Source organism: Antennarius striatus, chromosome 19, assembly GCF_040054535.1.
Source record: "Antennarius striatus isolate MH-2024 chromosome 19, ASM4005453v1, whole genome shotgun sequence".
Taxonomy (NCBI): domain Eukaryota; kingdom Metazoa; phylum Chordata; class Actinopteri; order Lophiiformes; family Antennariidae; genus Antennarius; species Antennarius striatus.
Window position 1 is genome coordinate 153,452 of NC_090794.1, and position 21,549 is coordinate 175,000.

General features: G+C 53.3%; 4 protein-coding genes and 3 non-coding genes across 8 annotated transcripts in view; 4 read left to right on the top strand and 3 right to left on the bottom strand.

Annotated features, from left to right (window-relative positions):
• The window catches only part of myt1la (myelin transcription factor 1-like, a), a 43,688-nt gene extending 31,350 nt beyond the window's left edge, over positions 1 to 12,338 (bottom strand). Inside the window, exons 1-2 of the mRNA XM_068342481.1 lie at positions 12,188 to 12,338; positions 5,812 to 7,605 (exon numbers count right to left, since the gene is read on the bottom strand). The gene's annotated coding sequence lies outside the window, so the exon portion shown is untranslated. The remainder of the gene's footprint in view (positions 1 to 5,811; positions 7,606 to 12,187) is intronic.
• Positions 12,339 to 12,463: 125 nt separating this feature from the next.
• On the bottom strand, positions 12,464 to 16,298 carry rnaseh1 (ribonuclease H1). The gene is made up of 8 exons (XM_068342497.1): positions 15,800 to 16,298; positions 15,454 to 15,578; positions 15,113 to 15,292; positions 14,876 to 14,975; positions 14,746 to 14,800; positions 13,187 to 13,271; positions 12,737 to 12,861; positions 12,464 to 12,655 (listed from the first exon to the last, which is right to left on the bottom strand). The coding sequence occupies exons 1-8, from the start codon at positions 15,922 to 15,924 to the stop codon at positions 12,557 to 12,559; spliced, it is 894 nt and encodes a 297-aa protein (XP_068198598.1). The 5' UTR covers positions 15,925 to 16,298; the 3' UTR covers positions 12,464 to 12,556.
• Positions 16,299 to 16,571: 273 nt separating this feature from the next.
• rps7 (ribosomal protein S7) lies at positions 16,572 to 19,829 on the top strand. The gene is made up of 7 exons (XM_068342498.1): positions 16,572 to 16,664; positions 17,288 to 17,371; positions 18,050 to 18,121; positions 18,416 to 18,559; positions 19,037 to 19,101; positions 19,506 to 19,656; positions 19,735 to 19,829. The coding sequence occupies exons 1-7, from the start codon at positions 16,587 to 16,589 to the stop codon at positions 19,810 to 19,812; spliced, it is 672 nt and encodes a 223-aa protein (XP_068198599.1). The 5' UTR covers positions 16,572 to 16,586; the 3' UTR covers positions 19,813 to 19,829.
• LOC137613939 (small nucleolar RNA SNORA73 family) lies at positions 18,147 to 18,359 on the top strand. The gene has a single exon (XR_011039018.1). It is a non-coding gene; the product is annotated as a small nucleolar RNA SNORA73 family (small nucleolar RNA).
• On the top strand, positions 18,650 to 18,861 carry LOC137613938 (small nucleolar RNA SNORA73 family). The gene has a single exon (XR_011039017.1). It is a non-coding gene; the product is annotated as a small nucleolar RNA SNORA73 family (small nucleolar RNA).
• Positions 19,215 to 19,427, top strand: LOC137613940 (small nucleolar RNA SNORA73 family). Its single transcript, XR_011039019.1, has one exon. It is a non-coding gene; the product is annotated as a small nucleolar RNA SNORA73 family (small nucleolar RNA).
• Positions 19,830 to 19,858: 29 nt separating the features above from the next.
• LOC137613345 (connector enhancer of kinase suppressor of ras 3-like) overlaps positions 19,859 to 21,549 on the bottom strand; it is a 12,671-nt gene continuing 10,980 nt past the window's right edge. For both annotated transcript variants that reach the window (XM_068342495.1, XM_068342494.1), the window contains 3 exons: positions 21,442 to 21,549; positions 21,277 to 21,360; positions 19,859 to 20,857 (listed from right to left, as the gene is read on the bottom strand). The exon at positions 21,442 to 21,549 is cut by the window's right edge and continues 17 nt beyond it. In XM_068342495.1, the coding sequence (XP_068198596.1) occupies positions 20,583 to 20,857; positions 21,277 to 21,360; positions 21,442 to 21,549 (467 nt within the window). In that variant the 3' untranslated portion in view covers positions 19,859 to 20,582. The remainder of the gene's footprint in view (positions 20,858 to 21,276; positions 21,361 to 21,441) is intronic.

The window sequence follows — 21,549 nt, forward strand, 5'->3', positions numbered from 1 at the left end:
CGGTGGTAAACACTGAGGACGGTGGTGAACAGAGTGGACGGTGGTGAACAGAGTGGACGGTGGTGAACACTGAGGACGGTGGTGAACAGAGTGGACGGTGGTGAACAGAGTGGACGGTGGTGAACAGAGTGGACGGTGGTGAACAGAGTGGACGGTGGTGAACACTGAGGACGGTGGTGAACAGAGTGGACGGTGGTGAACACTGAGGACGGTGGTGAACACTGAGGACGGTGGTGAACAGAGTGGACGGTGGTGAACAGAGTGGACGGTGGTGAACAGAGTGGACGGTGGTAAACACTGAGGACGGTGGTGAACAGAGTGGACGGTGGTAAACACTGAGGACGGGGGTGAACAGAGTGGACGGTGGTGAACACTGAGGACGGTGGTGAACAGAGTGGACGGTGGTGAACAGAGTGGACGGTGGTGAACAGAGTGGACGGTGGTAAACACTGAGGACGGTGGTGAACAGAGTGGACGGTGGTGAACAGAGTGGACGGTGGTAAACACTGAGGACGGTGGTGAACAGAGTGGACGGTGGTGAACAGAGTGGACGGTGGTGAACACTGAGGACGGTGGTGAACAGAGTGGACGGTGGTGAACAGAGTGGACGGTGGTGAACACTGAGGACGGTGGTGAACAGAGTGGACGGTGGTGAACACTGAGGACGGTGGTGAACAGAGTGGACGGTGGTGAACAGAGTGGACGGTGGTGAACACTGAGGACGGTGGTGAACAGAGTGGACGGTGGTGAACACTGAGGACGGTGGTGAACAGAGTGGACGGTGGTGAACACTGAGGACGGTGGTGAACACTGAGGACGGTGGTGAACAGAGTGGACGGTGGTGAACACTGAGGACGGTGGTGAACAGAGTGGACGGTAGTGAACACTGAGGACGGTGGTGAACAGAGTGGACGGTGGTGAACACTGAGGACGGTGGTGAACACTGAGGACGGTGGTGAACAGAGTGGACGGTGGTGAACACTGAGGACGGTGGTGAACAGAGTGGACGGTGGTGAACACTGAGGACGGTGGTGAACAGAGTGGACGGTGGTGAACACTGAGGACGGTGGTGAACACTGAGGACGGTGGTGAACAGAGTGGACGGTGGTGAACAGAGTGGACGGTGGTAAACACTGAGGACGGTGGTGAACAGAGTGGACGGTGGTGAACAGAGTGGACGGTGGTGAACACTGAGGACGGTGGTGAACAGAGTGGACGGTAGTGAACACTGAGGACGGTGGTGAACAGAGTGGACGGTGGTGAACAGAGTGGACGGTGGTGAACACTGAGGACGGTGGTGAACAGAGTGGACGGTGGTGAACACTGAGGACGGTGGTGAACAGAGTGGACGGTGGTGAACACTGAGGACCATCTGGCAGGGCATTGTCTTTCTGTGGAGTATCGGACGGTTCAGGTGAGTTGTTCTCGGGTGAGCAGGTATTTTTGTGATGTGAACAGATTTTTGGTGAAATCCGTGCACGTTTTCACGACACAGACGCTTTTTAAGGACATTTAGCAGCTGAATTCAAACAGGACAGAGTGTCTGTTTGGTCCTGCTGGGGTGGGGCCTCCAGGTGATGGTGAACACATCAGTTCAAACACAAAGCAGCAGCTCAGCCTGGCGTGTCCACGCCACACTCCTGGTTTCCATGGCAACGTGATTAGCCATTTCTATTAACCTCTGACCAATGAGGGAGAGCCTAGAGCTCAGGTTTGATCAGAACCGCCCCACACACAGCTTACACACACACACACACACACACACACACAAACCCTCCCCCTCCTCGGTGACCTGGTCTGCAGACTCACGGCGGCGCTCCAGAGGGGGTGTAGTCCTCCCGTGGCGTGTCAGAGAGCAGGACCTCATCACGGATCCAGCGTCTCCAGGCTGCTGCCCAGTCTGACGCGTCACCCTGAACACCACACAGACCAGTTCACACCTGACGGCTGTGGAGGACAGGTGTGAACAGGACGCGGAGGAACCTGAGACGCTGACGCCTGACTCCGCCCTGGACTGATCTGCTTAACCAGGTAGAACTCTTAAGGAACCATCAGGTGCCCCAGACGCCACATCACATGGTCTCAGGGTGAGTCCCATGGTCATCCAATCAGAACACTCCACTCATGGAACATTCCAGAGGATGACTCCTCACTGTCAGTCTGATCTGACCTCAGGTCAGTCCGGACTCAAACGCTCTCCGTCCTCCTGGGAGGAGCTCCACAAGATCCTGGTGAAGCTGAACACACCAGGAGGCCAAAGCCCAGGAGGAGCTCTCTGATTGGCTCACAGCACACCATCACAAGGTTTTCACCAAGACAAGGAGGACCTGAACCATCAAGAGCAGAGTGTATGGAGGCTCCGTCTGAAACGTCTCTCGAGTCACCTGACCACATGATGTAGACAACAGTCAGCTGACCACATGATGTAGACAACAGTCAGCTGACCACATGATGTAGACAACAGTCAGCTGACCACATGATGTAGACAACAGTCAGCTGACCACATGATGTAGACAACAGTCAGCTGACCACATGATGTAGACAACAGTCAGCTGATCACATGATGTAGACAAGTCAGCTGACCACATGATGTAGACAACAGTCAGCTGACCACATGATGTAGACAACAGTCAGCTGATCACATGATGTAGACAACAGTCAGCTGATCACATGATGTAGACAACAGTCAGCTGACCACATGATGTAGACAACAGTCAGCTGACCACATGATGTCGACAACAGTCAGCTGACCACATGATGTAGACAACAGTCAGCTGACCACATGATGTAGACAACAGTCAGCTGACCACATGATGTAGACAACAGTCAGCTGACCACATGATGTAGACAACAGTCAGCTGACCACATGATGTAGACAACAGTCAGCTGACCACATGATGTAGACAACAGTCAGCTGACCACATGATGTAGACAACAGTCAGCTGACCACATGATGTAGACAACAGTCAGCTGATCACATGATGTAGACAACAGTCAGCTGACCACATGATGTAGACAACAGTCAGCTGACCACATGATGTAGACAACAGTCAGCTGATCACATGATGTAGACAACAGTCAGCTGATCACATGATGTAGACAACAGTCAGCTGACCACATGATGTAGACAACAGTCAGCTGACCACATGATGTCGACAACAGTCAGCTGACCACATGATGTCGACAACAGTCAGCTGACCACATGATGTAGACAGCAGTCAGCTGACCACATGATGTAGACAACAGTCAGCTGACCACATGATGTAGACAACAGTCAGCTGACCACATGATGTAGACAACAGTCAGCTGATCACATGATGTAGACAACAGTCAGCTGATCACATGATGTAGACAACAGTCAGCTGATCACATGATGTAGACAACAGTCAGCTGATCACATGATGTAGACAACAGTCAGCTGATCACATGATGTAGACAACAGTCAGCTGACCACATGATGTAGACAACAGTCAGCTGACCACATGATGTAGACAACAGTCAGCTGACCACATGATGTAGACAACAGTCAGCTGACCACATGATGTAGACAACAGTCAGCTGACCACATGATGTAGACAACAGTCAGCTGATCACATGATGTAGACAACAGTCAGCTGACCACATGATGTAGACAACAGTCAGCTGACCACATGATGTAGACAACAGTCAGCTGATCACATGATGTAGACAACAGTCAGCTGATCACATGATGTAGACAACAGTCAGCTGACCACATGATGTAGACAACAGTCAGCTGACCACATGATGTAGACAACAGTCAGCTGACCACATGATGTAGACAACAGTCAGCTGATCACATGATGTAGACAACAGTCAGCTGATCACATGATGTAGACAACAGTCAGCTGATCACATGATGTAGACAACAGTCAGCTGATCACATGATGTAGACAACAGTCAGCTGATCACATGATGTAGACAACAGTCAGCTGACCACATGATGTAGACAACAGTCAGCTGACCACATGATGTAGACAACAGTCAGCTGACCACATGATGTAGACAACAGTCAGCTGACCACATGATGTAGACAACAGTCAGCTGATCACATGATGTAGACAACAGTCAGCTGATCACATGATGTAGACAACAGTCAGCTGATCACATGATGTAGACAACAGTCAGCTGACCACATGATGTAGACAACAGTCAGCTGACCACATGATGTCGACAACAGTCAGCTGACCACATGATGTAGACAACAGTCAGCTGACCACATGATGTAGACAACAGTCAGCTGATCACATGATGTAGACAACAGTCAGCTGATCACATGATGTAGACAACAGTCAGCTGACCACATGATGTAGACAACAGTCAGCTGACCACATGATGTAGCCAACAGTCAGCTGACCACATGATGTAGACAACAGTCAGCTGACCACATGATGTAGACAACAGTCAGCTGACCACATGATGTAGACAACAGTCAGCTGACCACATGATGTAGACAACAGTCAGCTGACCACATGATGTAGACAACAGTCAGCTGACCACATGATGTAGACAACAGTCAGCTGACCACATGATGTAGACAACAGTCAGCTGACCACATGATGTAGACAACAGTCAGCTGACCACATGATGTAGACAACAGTCAGCTGACCACATGATGTAGACAACAGTCAGCTGACCACATGATGTAGCCAACAGCTGATCTACCCCATACTCAAACTACCTCTGTACTCAAACCACATCTAAATCAAACTACATCTCATATTACAGCTCTACTCACTAACTCTACTCTATATTCATACTGAATTCACGCGTCTACACTGTCTAAACTGTCTTTGTATTCAACCATGTCTATACTCAGACTACCTCAATACTCATATTACAACTAGACTCGTACTGTAATCATCCAGCGTGAGTGCATCTATAATCAAACAAAATTTATACTCAAAATACAGTAATCCCTCGTACTTCGCGGTTAACACATTCAGGAACACCCGCAAAAAATGAATTTCTGCGATATAGTGACGATTTATCTTATTATTTAGAGTAATTTAAACGTTCCTGAACCCCCCCATACTGATATTAAAAGACCTTCTATCTGTATTACCTTTAAAACACTCTGATAGACTGTTTAAAGCACTTTAAGTGTTTCTTTAACACACAGAAGTGTGAATCTCTGAACGCAGCAGATGCTGTCAGCCAATAGAATGCATGCACGGTATCACATGACTACCTACTAAAAATCTGCGATGAGGTGAAGCCGGGTATCTTGAAGCGTGAATACGCGAGGGATTACTGTATACTCAAATTACCTCTATACTCACATTACAGCTACACTTACACAATATACATACTCAAATTACATTATGCTTATACATTATAATGATACTACATCCATACTCATACGACATAATACTCAACTATATTACGCTCACATAAAATCTGCACTCATTAAGTCCAACGTTCTGATGGGTCTTCTCAGACCGACTGCAAACCTCCATGGAGGGTGATGATGAGTGTGGTGAAGGTCTGATGGTGAGTGTGATGAAGGTGTGATGATGATGGTGAACATGCATACTGACTGACAGCCATCAGTCGTCCCTCAGAGGAGCGTCGTCAGTCAAACTACACCCGAAACAACAAAACACTGCAGGATCACACAGAGCAGCACCAGGACATTGTCGGGACATTGCTGGGACATTGCTGGGACATTGTCGGGACATTGTCGGGACATTGCTGGAACATTGCTGGGACACTGCCGGGACATGATGGACACACAGAGAGGCGATGAAGCACACGGAATGAACGGAATGCGATGAAGAAGAGGAGACCTACCGAGATGTCGAAGATGGAGCCGCGGCCGCCGCCGTCTCGTCTTCCTCGTCTCCTCTTCCTCTGGGCTCAAACTATGCAGCCTTCTCTTTCTCCCTCGCTCTGCTCCGTCAGGCTCAGCCGAGGTCTCTCCACCCCTCCCTCTCTCTCTTTTGTCACGGCTTTCACTGGCAGAGAGGATGAAGGGGGGGGGTCCAGACACAGAAGGCAGGCGAGGATGACGATGGTGCTGATGATGAAGGTGGTGAGGGAGAATCAGACACTGCAGCAGAGGAAGGAGATGTGATTCTCTCCTCCCCGCGTGTCGGGGGCGAGCACGCAAAGCAGACGTGCTGCTGCTGGGGGGGGGGGGCATGGAGGCTTCTCTCTGAATTCAAAGCATGTACCCCCCACACGCACTCACACACACACACACACACACACAGCCTCTGTTGGCATGAAGTACGCCTGTTCTCCCTTTGTTACAGCGCTTCCACTCCAAACTCCGGCTCCACTCGTCGGGTCTTCCTGGTGAATCGATTCTCACATTGAAACTTATTTGATTGTGAGTCGTTGTGATTCATGGTGAGCAGAAATCACACGGGGGCTGGGGGCTCACGGGCGTCGCCACATGAGCGTTCCCCCTTGAGGTTCTTCTGAGTCCTGGCGTTTCTACTGAGCCAACGAAGGCTGGATCCATCGTGTTCCTGATGCTGCTCTGTGATCGTCTTGCTGACCTGAGGCTATGCACGTTCTCCAGCTCCAGTGCTTGTTACTCACTATCTATCTGGTGATCCCTGCACTTCACCATACTCACTATTTGGTGATCACCACGGGTCACCATACTCACTATCTGGTGATCTTTACGCTTCACCTTATTCACTATTTGCGTGATCATCACGCTTCACCATACTCACTATCTGGTGATCACCATGCTTCACTATACTCACAATTTGGTGATCACCACGCTTCACTATACTCACAATTTGGTGATCACCACGCTTCACTATACTCACAATTTGGTGATCACCACGCTTCACCATACTCACTATCTGATGATCAACACACATCACCATACTCACTATCTGGTGATCACCACGCTTCACTATACTATCTGGTGATCATCACGCTTCACCATACTCACTATCTGGTGATCATCACGCTTCACCATACTCACTATCTGGTGATCACCACACTTCACTATACTATCTGGTGATCATCACGCTTCACCATACTCACTATCTGGTGATCATCACACTTCACCATACTCACTATCTGGTGATCACCCGCTTCACCATACTCACTATCTGGTGATTCCAACATTTCACCATACTATCTGGTGATCATCACGCTTCACCATACTCACTATCTGGTGATCCCAACACTTCACCATACTCACTATCTGGTGATCTTTACGCTTCACCTTACTCACTATTTGCGTGATCATCACGCTTCACTATACTCACAATTAGGTGATTACCACGCTTCACCATACTCACTATCTGGTGATCAACACACATCACCATACTCACTATCTGGTGATCACCACGCTTCACTATACTATCTGGTGATCATCACGCTTCACCATACTCACTATCTGGTGATCATCACGTTTCACCATACTCACTATCTGGTGATCTGGCCTCCATCAGGCCTCCACAGACCGGGATGAGGAAAACCTTCTGAGGACTCACTGCTGTCCTCCTGGGGATGTCCTCCTGGGTGTGTCCTCCTGGGGGTGTCCTCCAGACGTCTGGTTCTCCACCCTACTGGATCCTCCGTCAGGTGTGCATGTTGCTGCAGGTGCATTCAAGGCCACTGAAAAGTGTGGGAAATCACATTGTCAAATCACAATGGCTGTTTGACAAACCACATGGACGTGTCCATGCAATTGGACAGGCTAGACACACACACACACACACACACACACACACACACAGAGGATGGGGCGTCTCGCAGACGTTCCTCTAGCCTCCCAGCACCAGGAGTGTCTATTGGCTGCAGAATCACCTGTGTTGCCCCCCCAGGTGAAGCAGGTCCGGCCACTGACACCCTCTCCAGATAAATGAGGCAGAGTCCCCCCTGTCTCTTGGTGGACACCTCAACTAGCATAAACAAGCACTCGTGCTGCCCCCTGTGGACATGTGCAGAACTGCACTTTAGCCTCAGCAGACTGAATGAGGGGGGACCAGCGGCTGGACCAGTGGCCCCTCCAGGGCACTGAAGAGCTTGACAGGGACCTTCTCAGCCCGAGGGGACCTACCAGCAGGGCCCTGATTGGCTGATCTGTAGGGGGGGGGTCACTATGAACAATATTTTTGTTTTTCATTGGACGAGAGGAGGTCATGACCCCAGTGCATATTTAATGATCGGGAGCGTTCCGGTCACTTCGGCTATTTCCGTCGGCATGCGGAAATACAGAAGCACAGGAGCTAGCGCCGTTCGCTAGCGGAAATAGCGAGCGCCACTAGCGAGCAAAAAAGTTGTAAGTTTTAGCCTTTTTTCCGTAAAAATAAGACATCACTGTGGCTACACAGTCTAGAAACCTTGTAGCCAATCTGGAATTTACTTCGCCCACGGCGAAGTGGCGAATTGCTAGCGCAAGCCCAGAAAATCAAAATCTGGTGAAAAACTTTCCACCGTCTTACACGGTCCCCCATTGGCTGCAGACGGGTTGATGATGCTCACCTTCACAGCGCTGTGAGGCAGTTCATCGGCCACCGTCACCTGGTCCTGGTTAGTAGGTGCTGTAATTGACTTCCCCCCATCGGCCCCCGCGGGTGGATGGGGGGAAGTCAATTACAGCAGGGCTGAGCCTGGCCGGCGGGGGGGCACGTGGGAGGGAGATAAGAACACAAAGATGGCCGCCACGTGCCTGAGCACCCCCCTGGCTGGATGCAGGGGCAGCGAGCGCTGCTCTCTGGCCTCCAGCAGGAGGCGCCGCGTCCGGAGGAGACACAACTCCTCTGCTTCATGTCGTCATGGTAACGGCGCTCTGACAGCACTGCCCAAACCGTTGAATGGAATGAAAACACGGTAAATGATCATGGGCAGTGTGAAACATAACAGGTAGCATGTAGCCTAGCATGTAGAATTTAATACAACATGTAGCCTAGCATGTGGTATTTAATACAACATGTAGCCTAGCATGTGGTATTTAATACAACATGTAGCCTAGCATGTGGTATTTAATACAACATGTAGCCTAGCATGTAGTATTTAATACAACATGTAGCATTTAGCCTAGCATGAGATGTCCCTGTGGCTGACTTCTTGTGAAGATCGTCACGTGACCAGCAGGGGGGTTAGGGTCGTCTAACATAGGACGTCCCGTTGACAAAGGCGGCAACCTCCCTACTACAAAATCCCAAACATCTATTGTCTCCATGGAAACAGGGGCCATTTTAGCTTTTCAAAGGGAGGTTGATCGAGCAAACACACACACACACACACACACACACACACACACACACACACACACACACACACACACACACGAATTATATGTACATTGTCTATGTCCATTCACTGCAGTGAGGTCATCCCAGGACCCCCCCCCCTTCACAGTTGGTTTACCTGCTCCTCTTCCTCGCTCCAGCTCTGCCTCCTTCTCCTCTTCCTCCTCTTCCTCCTCCTCTTCCTTGCTCCCACTCTGCCTCCTTCTCCTCTTCCTCCTCCTCTTCCTCGCTCCCACTCTGCCTCCTTCTCCTCTTCCTCCTCTTCCTCGCTCCCACTCTGCCTCCTTCTCCTCTTCCTCCTCCTCTTCCTCGCTCCAGCTCTGCCTCCTTCTCCCCCTCCTCTTCCTCTTCCACAGCATCCGTCCTCTCGTCCATCTTTTTTCTGTCTTCTGAAACATCAGCGCTCGCAGCAGGCCGTCTGACTTCCTGCTGATTCCACCCACAATCCTCCTCTGCTGCTAATGAGGACGGCGCTGCTGGCAGCGTCGGGTTCAGACGAGAGCAGCAACCAGAGAGTTTGGAGGTGATTGGTGGATCAATGGAGCGGTGGATCAATGGATCAGTGTATTGGTGGATCAATAGATTGGTAGGTCGGTGGAGCTGCTTCCGGTGGTTCCTCACACACCTGACCAGCAGGTGGTTCCTCAGGCCACCAGGTTGCTTGAACACTCAGTGGAACTCGGTCCTCCATGTTTCCATGGTAACGGTGATGTTGGTGTGTTTGATGCTGTCCAATCAGAAGCTTCACCAAACTTTCCCGATGTCTGGATGGCTTCAGGGTGCAGAACCAAACTTGGGATCAGGTCACCATTGATCAAAGCCACGATGAGAATCGACGGGGAGGACGTTAACGAAGCCCCCGATGAGCTGCTAACAGCCAATCACGTGCTTCAGACACGTATTGATCACAGACCGATGGGCCCGTGGTGTGTTCACTAACTCGTGGTGCATTCACTGACCCATGGTGTGTTCACTGACCAGCTTCATCTCCCCACAATCCCAGCAGCAACACAAGCGTAGTCCTGAATGTTTGGTAGGAACGTGTGGATGTTCTCTGCTTTAAAGAGTGAATTCATCCAATCAGAACCACAGAGAACGGGTTCAGGGGGTTCATGGGGGTCAGGGGGTTCAGAGGGTTCAGGGGGTTCAGGGGGCTCTGGTAGAACCAGGTCCAGATCGAAACAGGCCTTTTGGTTTTTGGTGTCTAATTTCTCATCTTAGTGCTTGAGTCCATCTGACTGATAAAACGTCCCGAGTTCATCCGTTCCGGGTGAGAAGCAGCCGTGACTTCAACAAGTCATACGTGTCTTCAGCAATTTAGATGTGACTCCAGCATCTCTTCCTTGACTTCAGTGTCTTTGAAGTGACTTCAACATCTCAGACGTGACTTCAACCTGTCTTCCCTGACTTCAGCTTGTCTTGACATGACTTCAGCGTCTCTGACGTGACTTCAGCATGTCTTCAGCGTCTCAAATGTGACTTCAGCGTCTCTGGCTTGACTTCAGCATGTCTCCCGTGACTTCAGCGTCTCAGACGTGACTTCAGCATGTCTTGACGTGACTACAGTGTCTCTGACTTGACTTCAGCATGTGGTCCCTGACGTGACTTCAGCATGTCTTCCCTGACTTCAGCATGTCTTCCCTGACTTCAGCATGTCTTCCCTGACTTGAGCGTCTCAGACCTGTGCTGGACTCCATCAGCTCAGTGTGGACCTCTTTTCAGTCAAGCTGCTGAATGTATTGATGAAGTTTTGAGTCTTCCATCGCTGCGAGCCCTTTGGCGAACATCCCCCGCTCAGCGTCAGACGGTTGTGGTTTCAGAGAGTTGCTGAACCCCAGCAGAAGGCGGCGGATTATTTTCGACACCGTGGGTCTGAACATTGATGGACCGTCTCGCTTCGGAACGTCTGGTTTGTGGAGTTTCTCTACAGTTCTCTCCGTCTCTTCCCTCCAGCAGGGCAGTGGTGGACCAATGCCAGCGCCCGTCTGCTGAGGAGGAGTGCTAACGAGACAGAGCCAGCTAGGAGGTGAAGCTGCTGCAAGGTGACCTTTGACCTCTGTGAGCCGCTCTCTCTGTCTCAGACTGGGCCGCCCCGGGCGGGGTCATGGCCCTCTCCTCTCGCCGGCAGGCAGCAGTCAAGGTCAGAGAGGAGCTCTTAGCCGCCGTCCTGCTGGTTTCCTACATGGACACCGACCAATCGACTGGCCGCGGGAGGGCGGGGGAGGAGGAGGGGGAGGGAGGGGTGAGTCTCCATCAGCAGAAACAAAAGAACAGAAGGTCTAAGGGAGACGCTGATGGAGGAAGAACTCAGAACCAAAGCCGTCGTTAAAGACAGACGAGGACAAAGACCACAAGATTCTGCATATGAACAAATGAACTGTCTGTGAGTGTGTGTCTGTGTGTGTGTGTGAGTGAGTGTGTGTGTGAGTGAGTGAGTGTGTGTGTCTGTGTGTGTGTCTGTGTGTGTGTCTGTGTGTGTGTGTGTGAGTGAGTGTGTGTGAGTGTGTGTGTGTGTGTGTGTGTGTGTGTGTGTGTTTAGGGTTAGGTCTACATAATCTGATGTTTCCACCTATGAGATCCAGAACAAACGGTGTGTGTCACAAACACACCTTCTGTCCTGGACCAATCACACGTCTGTTTCCAGGATTTTTTTCGGCTTCGTTCTGAGGGGAACAGTCAAATGTAAACCAGCGGTCCCCCCCCCGGGCTGTGGACAGGTACCGGTCCGTATTAATACCATCTGACAGTAAACTGGTTCCTGACGGTAAACCGGTCGGTGGGGTTGGGGACCGGAGGTGTGGACGATGTGAAGCCCCACCCCTCATGGGTGGGGCTCACCGGGTGCAGGACTGGAATGAACACCTGTGGCTGCATTCCATACCGCTTCCTACTGGGATGGAAGTCAGACAGAAACAATCGAAAGCTGTTCAATGTGTGATCACCTGTGTCCTGTGCTCCAGCTGAGGTGAGTCCACCTGAACAGGAGACACCCCCCCGTTGTCTCCAGGTAACCCGTCTGAGCAGGTGGGGGGGTCCACCGGAGCCGGGGGTCCGAGGGCCCCCGCAGGTGGGCATGTCACCTGAGGGTCAGAGGAAGCAGCAGCAGGAGAGGCTCCAGGTCGTGGCTGAAGGCAGACGGTGAGCTGCAGCGCCCCCTGCTGGCCACAAGCTGTAGAACATCCATCACCTCCTCACACAAACACATCACACAGCTGAAGCAGGATCGTAAAACTTTATTTGGAGCAGAAACAAACAGACAGACAGACAGACAGACAGAGAGACAGACAGGCAGACAGCGTGACCACAAGCCTCTACTCCTCCTCTAGTCGTGGGGGCTTCGCCGCCCCCTCCTTGGACAGCCGGTCGGCCGCCTCGTTGCCGCTGTAGCCGGCGTGACCGGGAACATGCATCTGGACAGGAGACAAACGGTGTCCCTCAGACTCTCCAATCAGATTGGTTCTTCATCCACTGAGGGTGAGGATGGGACTCACCCACACCACGTCCAGCTCGGCGTTCAGACGGTCCAGCTCCTTGAAGTCTTCCTTGTTGGTGACGGTGCCTCCAGTCTTCAGCCTCCAGTTGTTCAGCTTCCAGGTCTTCACCCAGCTGGTCACACCTGAGGACACCTGGAGACGTCACATGACGGACCACCAGGCGGCAGTGACCACCACCAGGACCGCATGCAGCGCCACAGGAGGCGGCGACGGTGATCCACGCTGAGCTGACCTCAGATCTGGACCCCAGGAAGGGGTCAAACACGCTAGCTAACGTGAGCTAACATTAGCTGAGGTTAGCTTAACGCGTCTGAACACATCTTGATTGACGGTCCCACAGGTCCGTCTGTGGAACCAGAGCTGGTACCAGTGGATCTGTTCAATCAGCGCTGGGTCAGACTTCCTGTCTAGCTGGTGACCCTGGTGACCCCTACAGGTGAGACTCACCGTTGATGGTGAACTTGCTGTCGGTGTAGAGAACCAGCTTCTTGATGTTGTTGTCTCTGGCTTGTTGCAGCGCTCTGCAGGCGGCCTGGATCACACAAACACAAAGAGCTGCTGATCCCACTGAGCCACCGGTGCACCTGTGGAGGAATGTGGGGCACCAGTGCACCTGTGGAGGACACTGAGGTACTGGTGCACCTGTGGAGGACACTGTGACCTGAGGGTGAAGACAGTAGACTGTAGACTCCCTCTGAAACCTGGTCTCATTGGCAGGGCTTGCGCTAGCCATTCGCCACTTCGCCATAGGCAAAGTAAATTCCAGATTAGCTACAAGTGTAGCCACAGTGGCGTTCTTATTTTTACGGAAAAAAAGGCTAAAACTTTTTTGCTCGCTAGCAGCGCTTGCTATTTCCGTTAGGCTAGCGAACGGCGCTAGCACCGCTACTTCCGTCAGCGAGCGCCGCTAGCGAAAATAGAGCCGCTATTTCCGCATGCCGACAGAATTTAGCCGAAGCATGCCGACGAAAATAGGCGAAGTGACCCGAACGCTCCCAATCATTAAATATGCACTGGGGTCATGACCTCCTCTCGTCCAATGAAAAACAAAAAGATTCTCTTTTTCCAAGCTGAACCCGTGAATTGGTGTAAGACAAGGAGAGGACCATCGATCAAAAGAATCCAGTGTTTCTAGTAGAGTTAGTGTTAAAGTCCTCATTAATAAACAAATGGTGAATGCTGGGGGGGGGGGTGGAGACAGACCGATCAGAAGGTCAATGAAAGATATTATCAATACTTGTTAGTAGTCTTAGACTTTTGTTCCCTCTGACCAGCAGGAATAACCAGCGATGATGTAAATGTGTTTTCACCTCACTTGATGTTTTATGTCTTTTTAAATTGAAATGAAAAATCATGTTATTGGATTAAAAAAATAAAATAAAATAAACTACTGTATGTCATACCAATGGTGTTGGTGGTGGTCAAAGTTCAAATGTCTCCTAGTCTCAGTAAACTACCAGTAAACACTGAGTAATATTTAGTCTGACTGTATCTTCAGAGTGAATGAAGTTTTCAATGGTTGAATCTCACATTCATTCCTGCATAAAGTAGGACAGAAATAAAGAGAGTTCAGCTCCAGCTGCTGGCTTTAGGGGGTTTTTGGAGGGAAACTGAACACAAGATTTTGTCCTCAGAATGCAGGAAAACAACCCCACTTTCTAAAACATTTACCAGGGGAGGTCGCCTGGACCCCCCCACACGACAAGCGTTGGTCGTCCGCCCGTGCGCCACTGTCTTGGACACAGAGTGTGACGTTTTGTGTCTTACTCAATTCTTTTACACTGAGCCACAGTGGTTAGTCACACTAGCTCCTGGTTCAAGCCCAGATTGGCTTTCCCTTCAACAAACTGCATGCACGCCCCATCAGACGCCATGAGATGTCACCCTAGATTGGGCGTCAGGCTGACTCCGCCCCCTGACTCCACCGTTCAGTTTTGTTTTTCCCTGCTGACAAACGCCAGCACTACGGGTGAGTGTTAGCCTGATGGCCTGATGACGACACCCACCTGGATCTCAGCGCGCTGATTGGTCTGTCTGCCCGACAGCCGCTCTGCCACGTTCCTGCAACAGGAAGAGAACAGCTTCAGTTCCACATGCTGACCACAACGCCCCTGCAGCGGGTGTGTGTCGTCTCACAGCGGGTGGTCGCAGCCCCAGTACACCCCGATGCCAGCTCGAGCGCCCCGCTGGCCGTTGCCCGTGCAACATCCGTCGGTGTAGACCACCACAGCATCACCTGGGCAGAGTGAGAACACCTGAAGCTGCTGCAGCAGAGTTCTGCTCTTGAACTTTGATTCAAGCAGGTCAAAGGTCAGCTGAGTAACTCCTACATTCCACATGTTGTCCTTTCCTCCTCAGGTGTAACTGTCTTACCCATGTAGCTGAATCCTTGTGTGCTCTCCGAGGACGAAGGCTCGCGCCGCTTGGGTCGTTTAGGGGGGGACTCCAAGCCCTCATGTGATGGGCACCTCTTCTTTCCAAGAGGGATGTACTCCAGAGGCTCTGGGCCTCTCTTTGGGAGCAGACTAACGCCTGGCTCCTCAGTCTGAGACACTGAAAGCAGGAAGAGAGGTTTGTTCAGACACGTCTTTTTGTAGGGTTCCACTAGTCCTGATCTACAACCACACGACCAGATCCTCCAGGCCTGGACCCGGTCCTCGGTCCAGGAGCAGTGCAGTATAACCAGCATGGGGGGGGGGGGTGTTGCATCGTACCTTTCTTTACCGTGGGAGCAGGGGCGGGTCCATCACCTCTGACGAACGCCCAAGCGTCTCGCTCCAACGCAAACTTCATGAAACGAGCCGATGGGTAGCGGTCCACCTGGCTCTTACACTCATCCCTGCACCATGGAGACACACATGATGATGTCAGAGACACGCCCACGCAAGTCCAGCTCAAACCAGTCCCGTTTGAGACAGCCAAGTTCAAACTAGTCTAGTTTGAGCAAGTCCAGCTCAAACCAGTCCCGTTTGAGACAGCCAAGTTCAAACTAGTCCAGTTCGAGACAGTCTCCATCCTTGAATAAAGAGGACGTCACATAAAGAGGTGTTCGGGTCTCACCACGAGCTGTAGACCCCTGGCTGGAGTCCTCTCCTGACCGCGTAGAAGAACTTGGCCTTCGGCATGACGTCACCACAGCAGAGGGTCCTGAAGGCTGATCCGACAGCAGCTGTCCGTCTGAGCATCACGGGCTACCGGAACGGACACCGGAGGCGAACACCGACATGTCGACTCAAGCCCGGGTGACCATGGCTAATAAACACGGCTAACTGAACAGCTAACACCGGACCGGAGGGCTAACGGGTTTAGCTCTGAGCTGCTCCGGAAAACAAAATGAAAACAAACACAAAGAAAATGTCAACAAACAGTGAAAACTAGTTCCGGTGCGTTTGTGTCAAACAACAAACTGTCTGACGTCCGTTCGTTTCTAACGACACTGGGTCACCGGCTCACTTCCGGTCGTGCTGACAAACTCTCGCGACGTCTGTGTGCTGCGTTCAGGGCGCGAGAAAGTGGTCACGTGAACACAATGATATGTTCAAGTGAGCCGCTGTGAGCGTGGAGTCAATGGTTAGTAGCGATTATCAAATAATCCTTTTAGAGTAACTTAAACAATTCTCTTGGAATTATAGTCTCCTTGGAGTAATTATCCTATATACATAAATACATAAACATGTATATGTAGGATAAATACTATATATGTAATATGGTAAATGGCAAATTACGCTTGCAGCGTAGAATGTCTGGCTCAATAAATCAGACGTGTGTTTAAAACTTTGGTGTTCTCGAATTTCCGAAGTCCTTAAATGCAACATCACCGGAAACGCGTCACTCGGGACTTCTCGCGATGTTTGCTCAGACCGCGAGCCCTGAGGTAGGACAACTCTCGCGATGTTCGGCCTCTTCCGTGGCCGTCACTACAGAGGTGAGCAGTGCGGTTCTGCCCGGGACCGGTTTGGGCTCCAAAAAGTGTTTTAAAGCGGGTTTACCGGACCGGTTCCGGTCAGGAAAGCTTCTTCACCCTCTGATGCCTTAGATTCTCCGCCTCCCGGCGGCGGATGGCTGTTTACCGGCACTAAACGAAGCGTAGTACCGGAGCTCCGGTGAAGGCTGGTGAGGGGGGGTCCAGGCCCGGCGTGCGTTCAGTTAGGCTCCGGCTAGCCTCCAGTCGGCCCCACGTGAGACCCACGCAGCGTGGACAGCTGCTGGTGGGGCTCTGGGATCAACTGGGTACCGGTCCGAGTCAAACCCCCCAGCGTGGGGTTAGCGGCTAGGATGCTAACAGGCTAACGCTCCGGACGGAGCTGCAGCTCAGGAGGCGCCCGGCTGGGTCAGGGGTAGTCCGGGGGAACGGAACCGGACCGAGGGCCGGTGACCGGTGCGGGTGTCCTGCTGCCGGTGACCGGTGCGGGTGTCCTGCTGCCGGTGAACCGGTGCGGGTGTCCTGCTGCCGGTGAACCGGTCCCGGTTAGCTTTGTTGTTGGTGCTTTGTTGTTGTCTCTGCGCTCCCCCCGCGCTGCTCCGGACTGACCGTGTCTCTCCCCCCAGACTGAGGCCATGTTTAGTACCAGCGCCAAGATCGTGAAGCCGAACGGCGAGAAGCCGGACGAGTTCGAGTCCGGGATTTCACAGGTAAGAGGGGCTCCGCCCCCAGGTGTTCTGATGAGGGCCCTCACCTGTCTCTGAGGGTCCTCACCTGTGTCTCTGAGGGTCGTCACCTGTGTCTCAGGGTCCTCACCTGTGTCTCTGAGGGTCCTCACCTGTGTCTGAGGGCCTTCATCTGTGTCTCTGGGGGCCTTCACCTTTGTCTCTGGGGGCTGTCACCTGTGTCTCTGGGGGTCATCACCTGTGTCTCTGGGGGTCTTCACCTGTGTCTCTGGGTGTCTTCACCTGTGTCTCTGGGGGCCGTCACCTGTGTCTCTGGGGGTCATCACCTGTGTCTCTGGGGGTCCTCACCTGTGTCTCTGGGGGTCATCACCTGTGTCTCTGGGGGTCATCACCTGTGTCTCTGGGGGCCGTCACCTATGTCTCTGGGGGTCTTCACCTGTGTCTCTGGGGGTCTTCACCTGTGTCTCTGGGGGCCGTCACCTGTGTCTCTGGGGGTCTTCACCTGTGTCTCTGGGGGTCTTCACCTGTGTCTCTGGGGGTCTTCACCTGTGTCTCTGGGGGTCATCACCTGTGTCTCTGGGGGTCTTCACCTGTGTCTCTGGGGGTCATCACCTGTGTCTCTGGGGGTCTTCACCTGTGTCTCTGGGGGCCGTCACCTGTGTCTCTGGGGGTCCTCACCTGTGTCTCACCTGTCCCCTGCAGGCGCTCCTGGAGCTGGAGATGAACTCCGACCTGAAGGCTCAGCTCAGAGAGCTGAACATCACCGCAGCGAAGGTGAGGCTCTTGGGGGGTCATGTGACCGACGTGGGCGCCCAGGTGTCTCCTGGCTCCGCCCTGGTGGCCAATGGGAGCGTAGCTCCGGCTCAGACGTACAGTCCCGTTCCACGCCGTCGGACATCAAGCCCCGCCCCCGATCGCTGGTCGGTGTGGGCGGGACGTCCTGCATATTCCTACGCCTTCCCAGAGTCCTTTGGGGCCATGACTGGGGGGACAAACCATGCAGGGCACATCTGTTGTTGAATCTCGCCCCTGTCGTGTGACTGACCCCCCCCTGTCGTGTGACCCCAGGAGATCGAGGTGGGCGGCAGCAGGAAGGCCATCATCATCTTCGTCCCCGTCCCTCAGCTCAAGTCCTTCCAGAAGATCCAGGTGCGTCTGGTGAGGGAGCTGGAGAAGAAGTTCAGCGGGAAGCACGTGGTGTTCATCGCCCAGGTGGGTCACCGTGACGACCGTGGGGGGGGTGACCGTGATAACCACTGGATCTGATCGGTGTCCAGTGGGGGGGAGTTAGGGGTCATGTGACCGACGTGGGCGCCCAGGTGTCTCCTGGCTCCGCCCTGGTGGCCAATGGGAGCGTAGCTCCGGCTCAGACGTACAGTCCCGTTCCACGCCGTCGGACATCAAGCCCCGCCCCCGATCGCTGGTCGGTGTGGGCGGGGCGTCCTGCATATTCCTACGCCTTCCCAGAGTCCTTTGGGCCGTGACTGGGGGGACAAACCATGCAGGGCACATGATTGGATGTTAACAGAGTAAAGCTGTGGGGTGATTATTGATGAATCCATCGGGGTCTGATCGATGGGTTGGGGTCTGATCGATGGGTTGGGGTCTGATCGATGGGTTGGGGTCTGATCGATGGGTTGGGGTCTGATCGATGGGTTGGGGTCTGATCGATGGGTCTTTGTGTTCCAGAGGAGGATTCTGCCCAAACCCACCAGGAAAAGTCGCACGAAGAACAAGCAGAAGCGTCCCAGGAGGTGAGTCACTGTCTTGAGGGGGCGCCTGTGGGTAGGGTGGGGGTTGCTCATTATTGATCAGATGATCAGGTCTAGGTCAATCAGGTAGAAATGACCCCCTAGTGGTCATGTGACTGACGTGGGCGCCCAGGTGTCTCCTGGCTCCGCCCTGGTGGCCAATGGGAGCGTAGCTACGGCTCAGACGTACAGTCCCGTTCCACGCCGTCGGACAACAAGCCCCGCCCCCGATCGCTGGTCGGTGTGGGCGGGGCGTCCTGCATATTCCTACGACTTCCCAGAGTCCTTTGGGGCCGTGACTGGGGGGACAAACCATGCAGGGCACATCTGTTATTGGTGGAGATTCCTGATGGGTCCGGTGCCCCCGCCCCTCACTGACACCCCCCCCCCCTCGGTTCTTCCCCCAGCCGCACCCTGACGGCGGTGCACGACGCCATCCTGGAGGACCTGGTGTTCCCCAGTGAGATCGTGGGCAAGAGGATCCGCGTGAAGATGGACAGCAGCCGCCTCATCAAGGTGCACCTGGACAAGGCCCAGCAGAACAACGTGGAGCACAAGGTGGGGGGGCCCTCAGGGGTAGGGGGGGGTCATCAGCTGGGGGGGTTCCAGAGCGTTCTAACCAGTGGTGTCCTGCAGGTGGAGACGTTCTCGGGGGTGTACAAGAAGCTGACGGGGAAGGACGTGGTGTTTGAGTTCCCAGAGTTCCAGCTGTAATAAACCTGTTTCCTGTCTCTGGTCGTCTCATTGATCAGTCTGAACCGATGGACCCGCTCGGGGTTAGTCCGGGGGAACGGAGCCTCACTGACGCCCGGGTCGGTGAACCGGTCCGGAGCAGTGGGTGGGGTCAACACGATGTCGCTCAGAGCCCCGCCCCTCTTAGTTCTGTTGGATCTGAGGGGGGCGGGGCCACCCGTGAGAATGGGCTGGTATTCCTGGATCTGGTTCACGGGTCTCCAGAAGGACTGGAGGTGGGTCGCTGTGGGCCGGACCAGCAGAACCATTAGAAGGTGGTGGATCCGGTTCTGGACTAATCAGAACCTTCAGGACGTTTGAATGGGTACATCTTTATTTACAATAAACCAGTGACAATGATCAATAAACGTGACCCCCGAACTGGTTCTGATCCGGCTGAAGGTCATTAGATGTGTGAATAATCAACTCTAAAAACATGCTAATGCTAAAGTGGAGCGTTCTGGTCCTGCTGGGATCCAATCACATGACCACACGTGTGTCGGGGCGTCCCACTGGAACCCGTTCAGCATCAGGACCCAGGAGGAAGAAAGGGAACCAAACCAGAACCACCAACACCTGCTAACAGCCGTCAAGCTAACGGTCCCCTAACCACCTGTACAGAACCTGTGACCCAGACCCTCCTCAGTCGGGTCACAAACAGCCCCTGGTTTCGAATCAAAACCAGATTTCAATCAGGTGTGTTCAGGTGACCCTGGTGGGTCCCCATCCTGCTTCTTCACCTCTGCCTCCTGTCACTGGCTGAGCAGCCGGAGGCGGGCCAGCCAGCCCCCCAGCAGGGACTTGGGTTTGCTCGCCGCTGCCGGGGCTGAGGTTCCAGTTACTGCTGCCCCCTGGGACAGGACAGCGGCACCGCGGTGCGGCTCGACGTTGATGAAGCAGCGGCTGCCCCTGACGTGGTCGACGCCCCTGAGCAGCAGGTGACCCTGGTACGGCAGAGGGAAGCGGGGTTCCTCCACGACGGCGCCGATCCGTTCGTTACTCAGATACCTGTGGAGAACCCTCCGCCCTGCAAGGAGACGAATCAGGATCAACGTCTGAACAGAACCAAATCAGGATCAACGTCTGAACGGAACCAAATCAGGATCAACGTCTGAACGGAACCGAATCAGGATCAGTGACAGTCTAAACCTGGACACTGAGCTGAGCAGGTAGTCCAGGTGAGTTGTGTGTGTGGGTGGGGCCATCCAATCCTGTCAGGAACATCAGAACCAAAGACGAGCGTCTCTGGGACGCGACGCCGGCTGAACCGGTCCGTTATCTCAAAGGAACCTCCGACCACACCTTCACCTGGTCCTGAGTCACGTGACCTGCAGACGTCCTGAGTCACGTGACCTGCAGACGTCCTGAAGTCACGTGACCTGCAGACGTCCTGAAGTCATGTGACCTGTTGCGAGGTGGACCGACGCCTCTGACAGGTGGACCCACCTTTCTTTCCTGGAGCTCCGGACCTGACGGACCAATCGGGTTCACCTGAGGTCTCCACCGGCATGGAGACAGGGCGGGGTTTACCTGGAACCAAACACACCTGTTATCACACACACAAGCAGCCAAACACCAAAGCATGCTGGGACGTTTCTGCGTGACACCCACAGCACACAGAGGAGCGCTGCCTGAGCCGCACAGGGATTGGCTGGCCTGGTTCAGGTGGGGGGCGGACCCACCTCCCGTTGCCCTCTGGAGACCAGGGTCTCAGGCTGG

Excerpts from the sequence above, each read along its gene's own strand:
- rnaseh1 (XM_068342497.1), bottom strand. The coding sequence starts at position 15,924 with ATGCTCAGACGGACAGCTGCTGTCGGATCAGCCTTCAGGACCCTCTGC. Across the intron at positions 15,579-15,799 it reads CCAGGGGTCTACAGCTCGTG|GGATGAGTGTAAGAGCCAGG; the intron begins GTGAGACCCGAA and ends TCCATGGTGCAG. Across the intron at positions 14,801-14,875 it reads TGGGGCTGCGACCACCCGCT|GAACGTGGCAGAGCGGCTGT; the intron begins GTGAGACGACAC and ends TTCCTGTTGCAG.
- rps7 (XM_068342498.1), top strand. The coding sequence starts at position 16,587 with ATGTTTGCTCAGACCGCGAGCCCTGAGGTAGGACAACTCTCGCGATGT. Across the intron at positions 17,372-18,049 it reads TCGAGTCCGGGATTTCACAG|GCGCTCCTGGAGCTGGAGAT; the intron begins GTAAGAGGGGCT and ends TGTCCCCTGCAG. Across the intron at positions 18,560-19,036 it reads ACGTGGTGTTCATCGCCCAG|AGGAGGATTCTGCCCAAACC; the intron begins GTGGGTCACCGT and ends TTTGTGTTCCAG.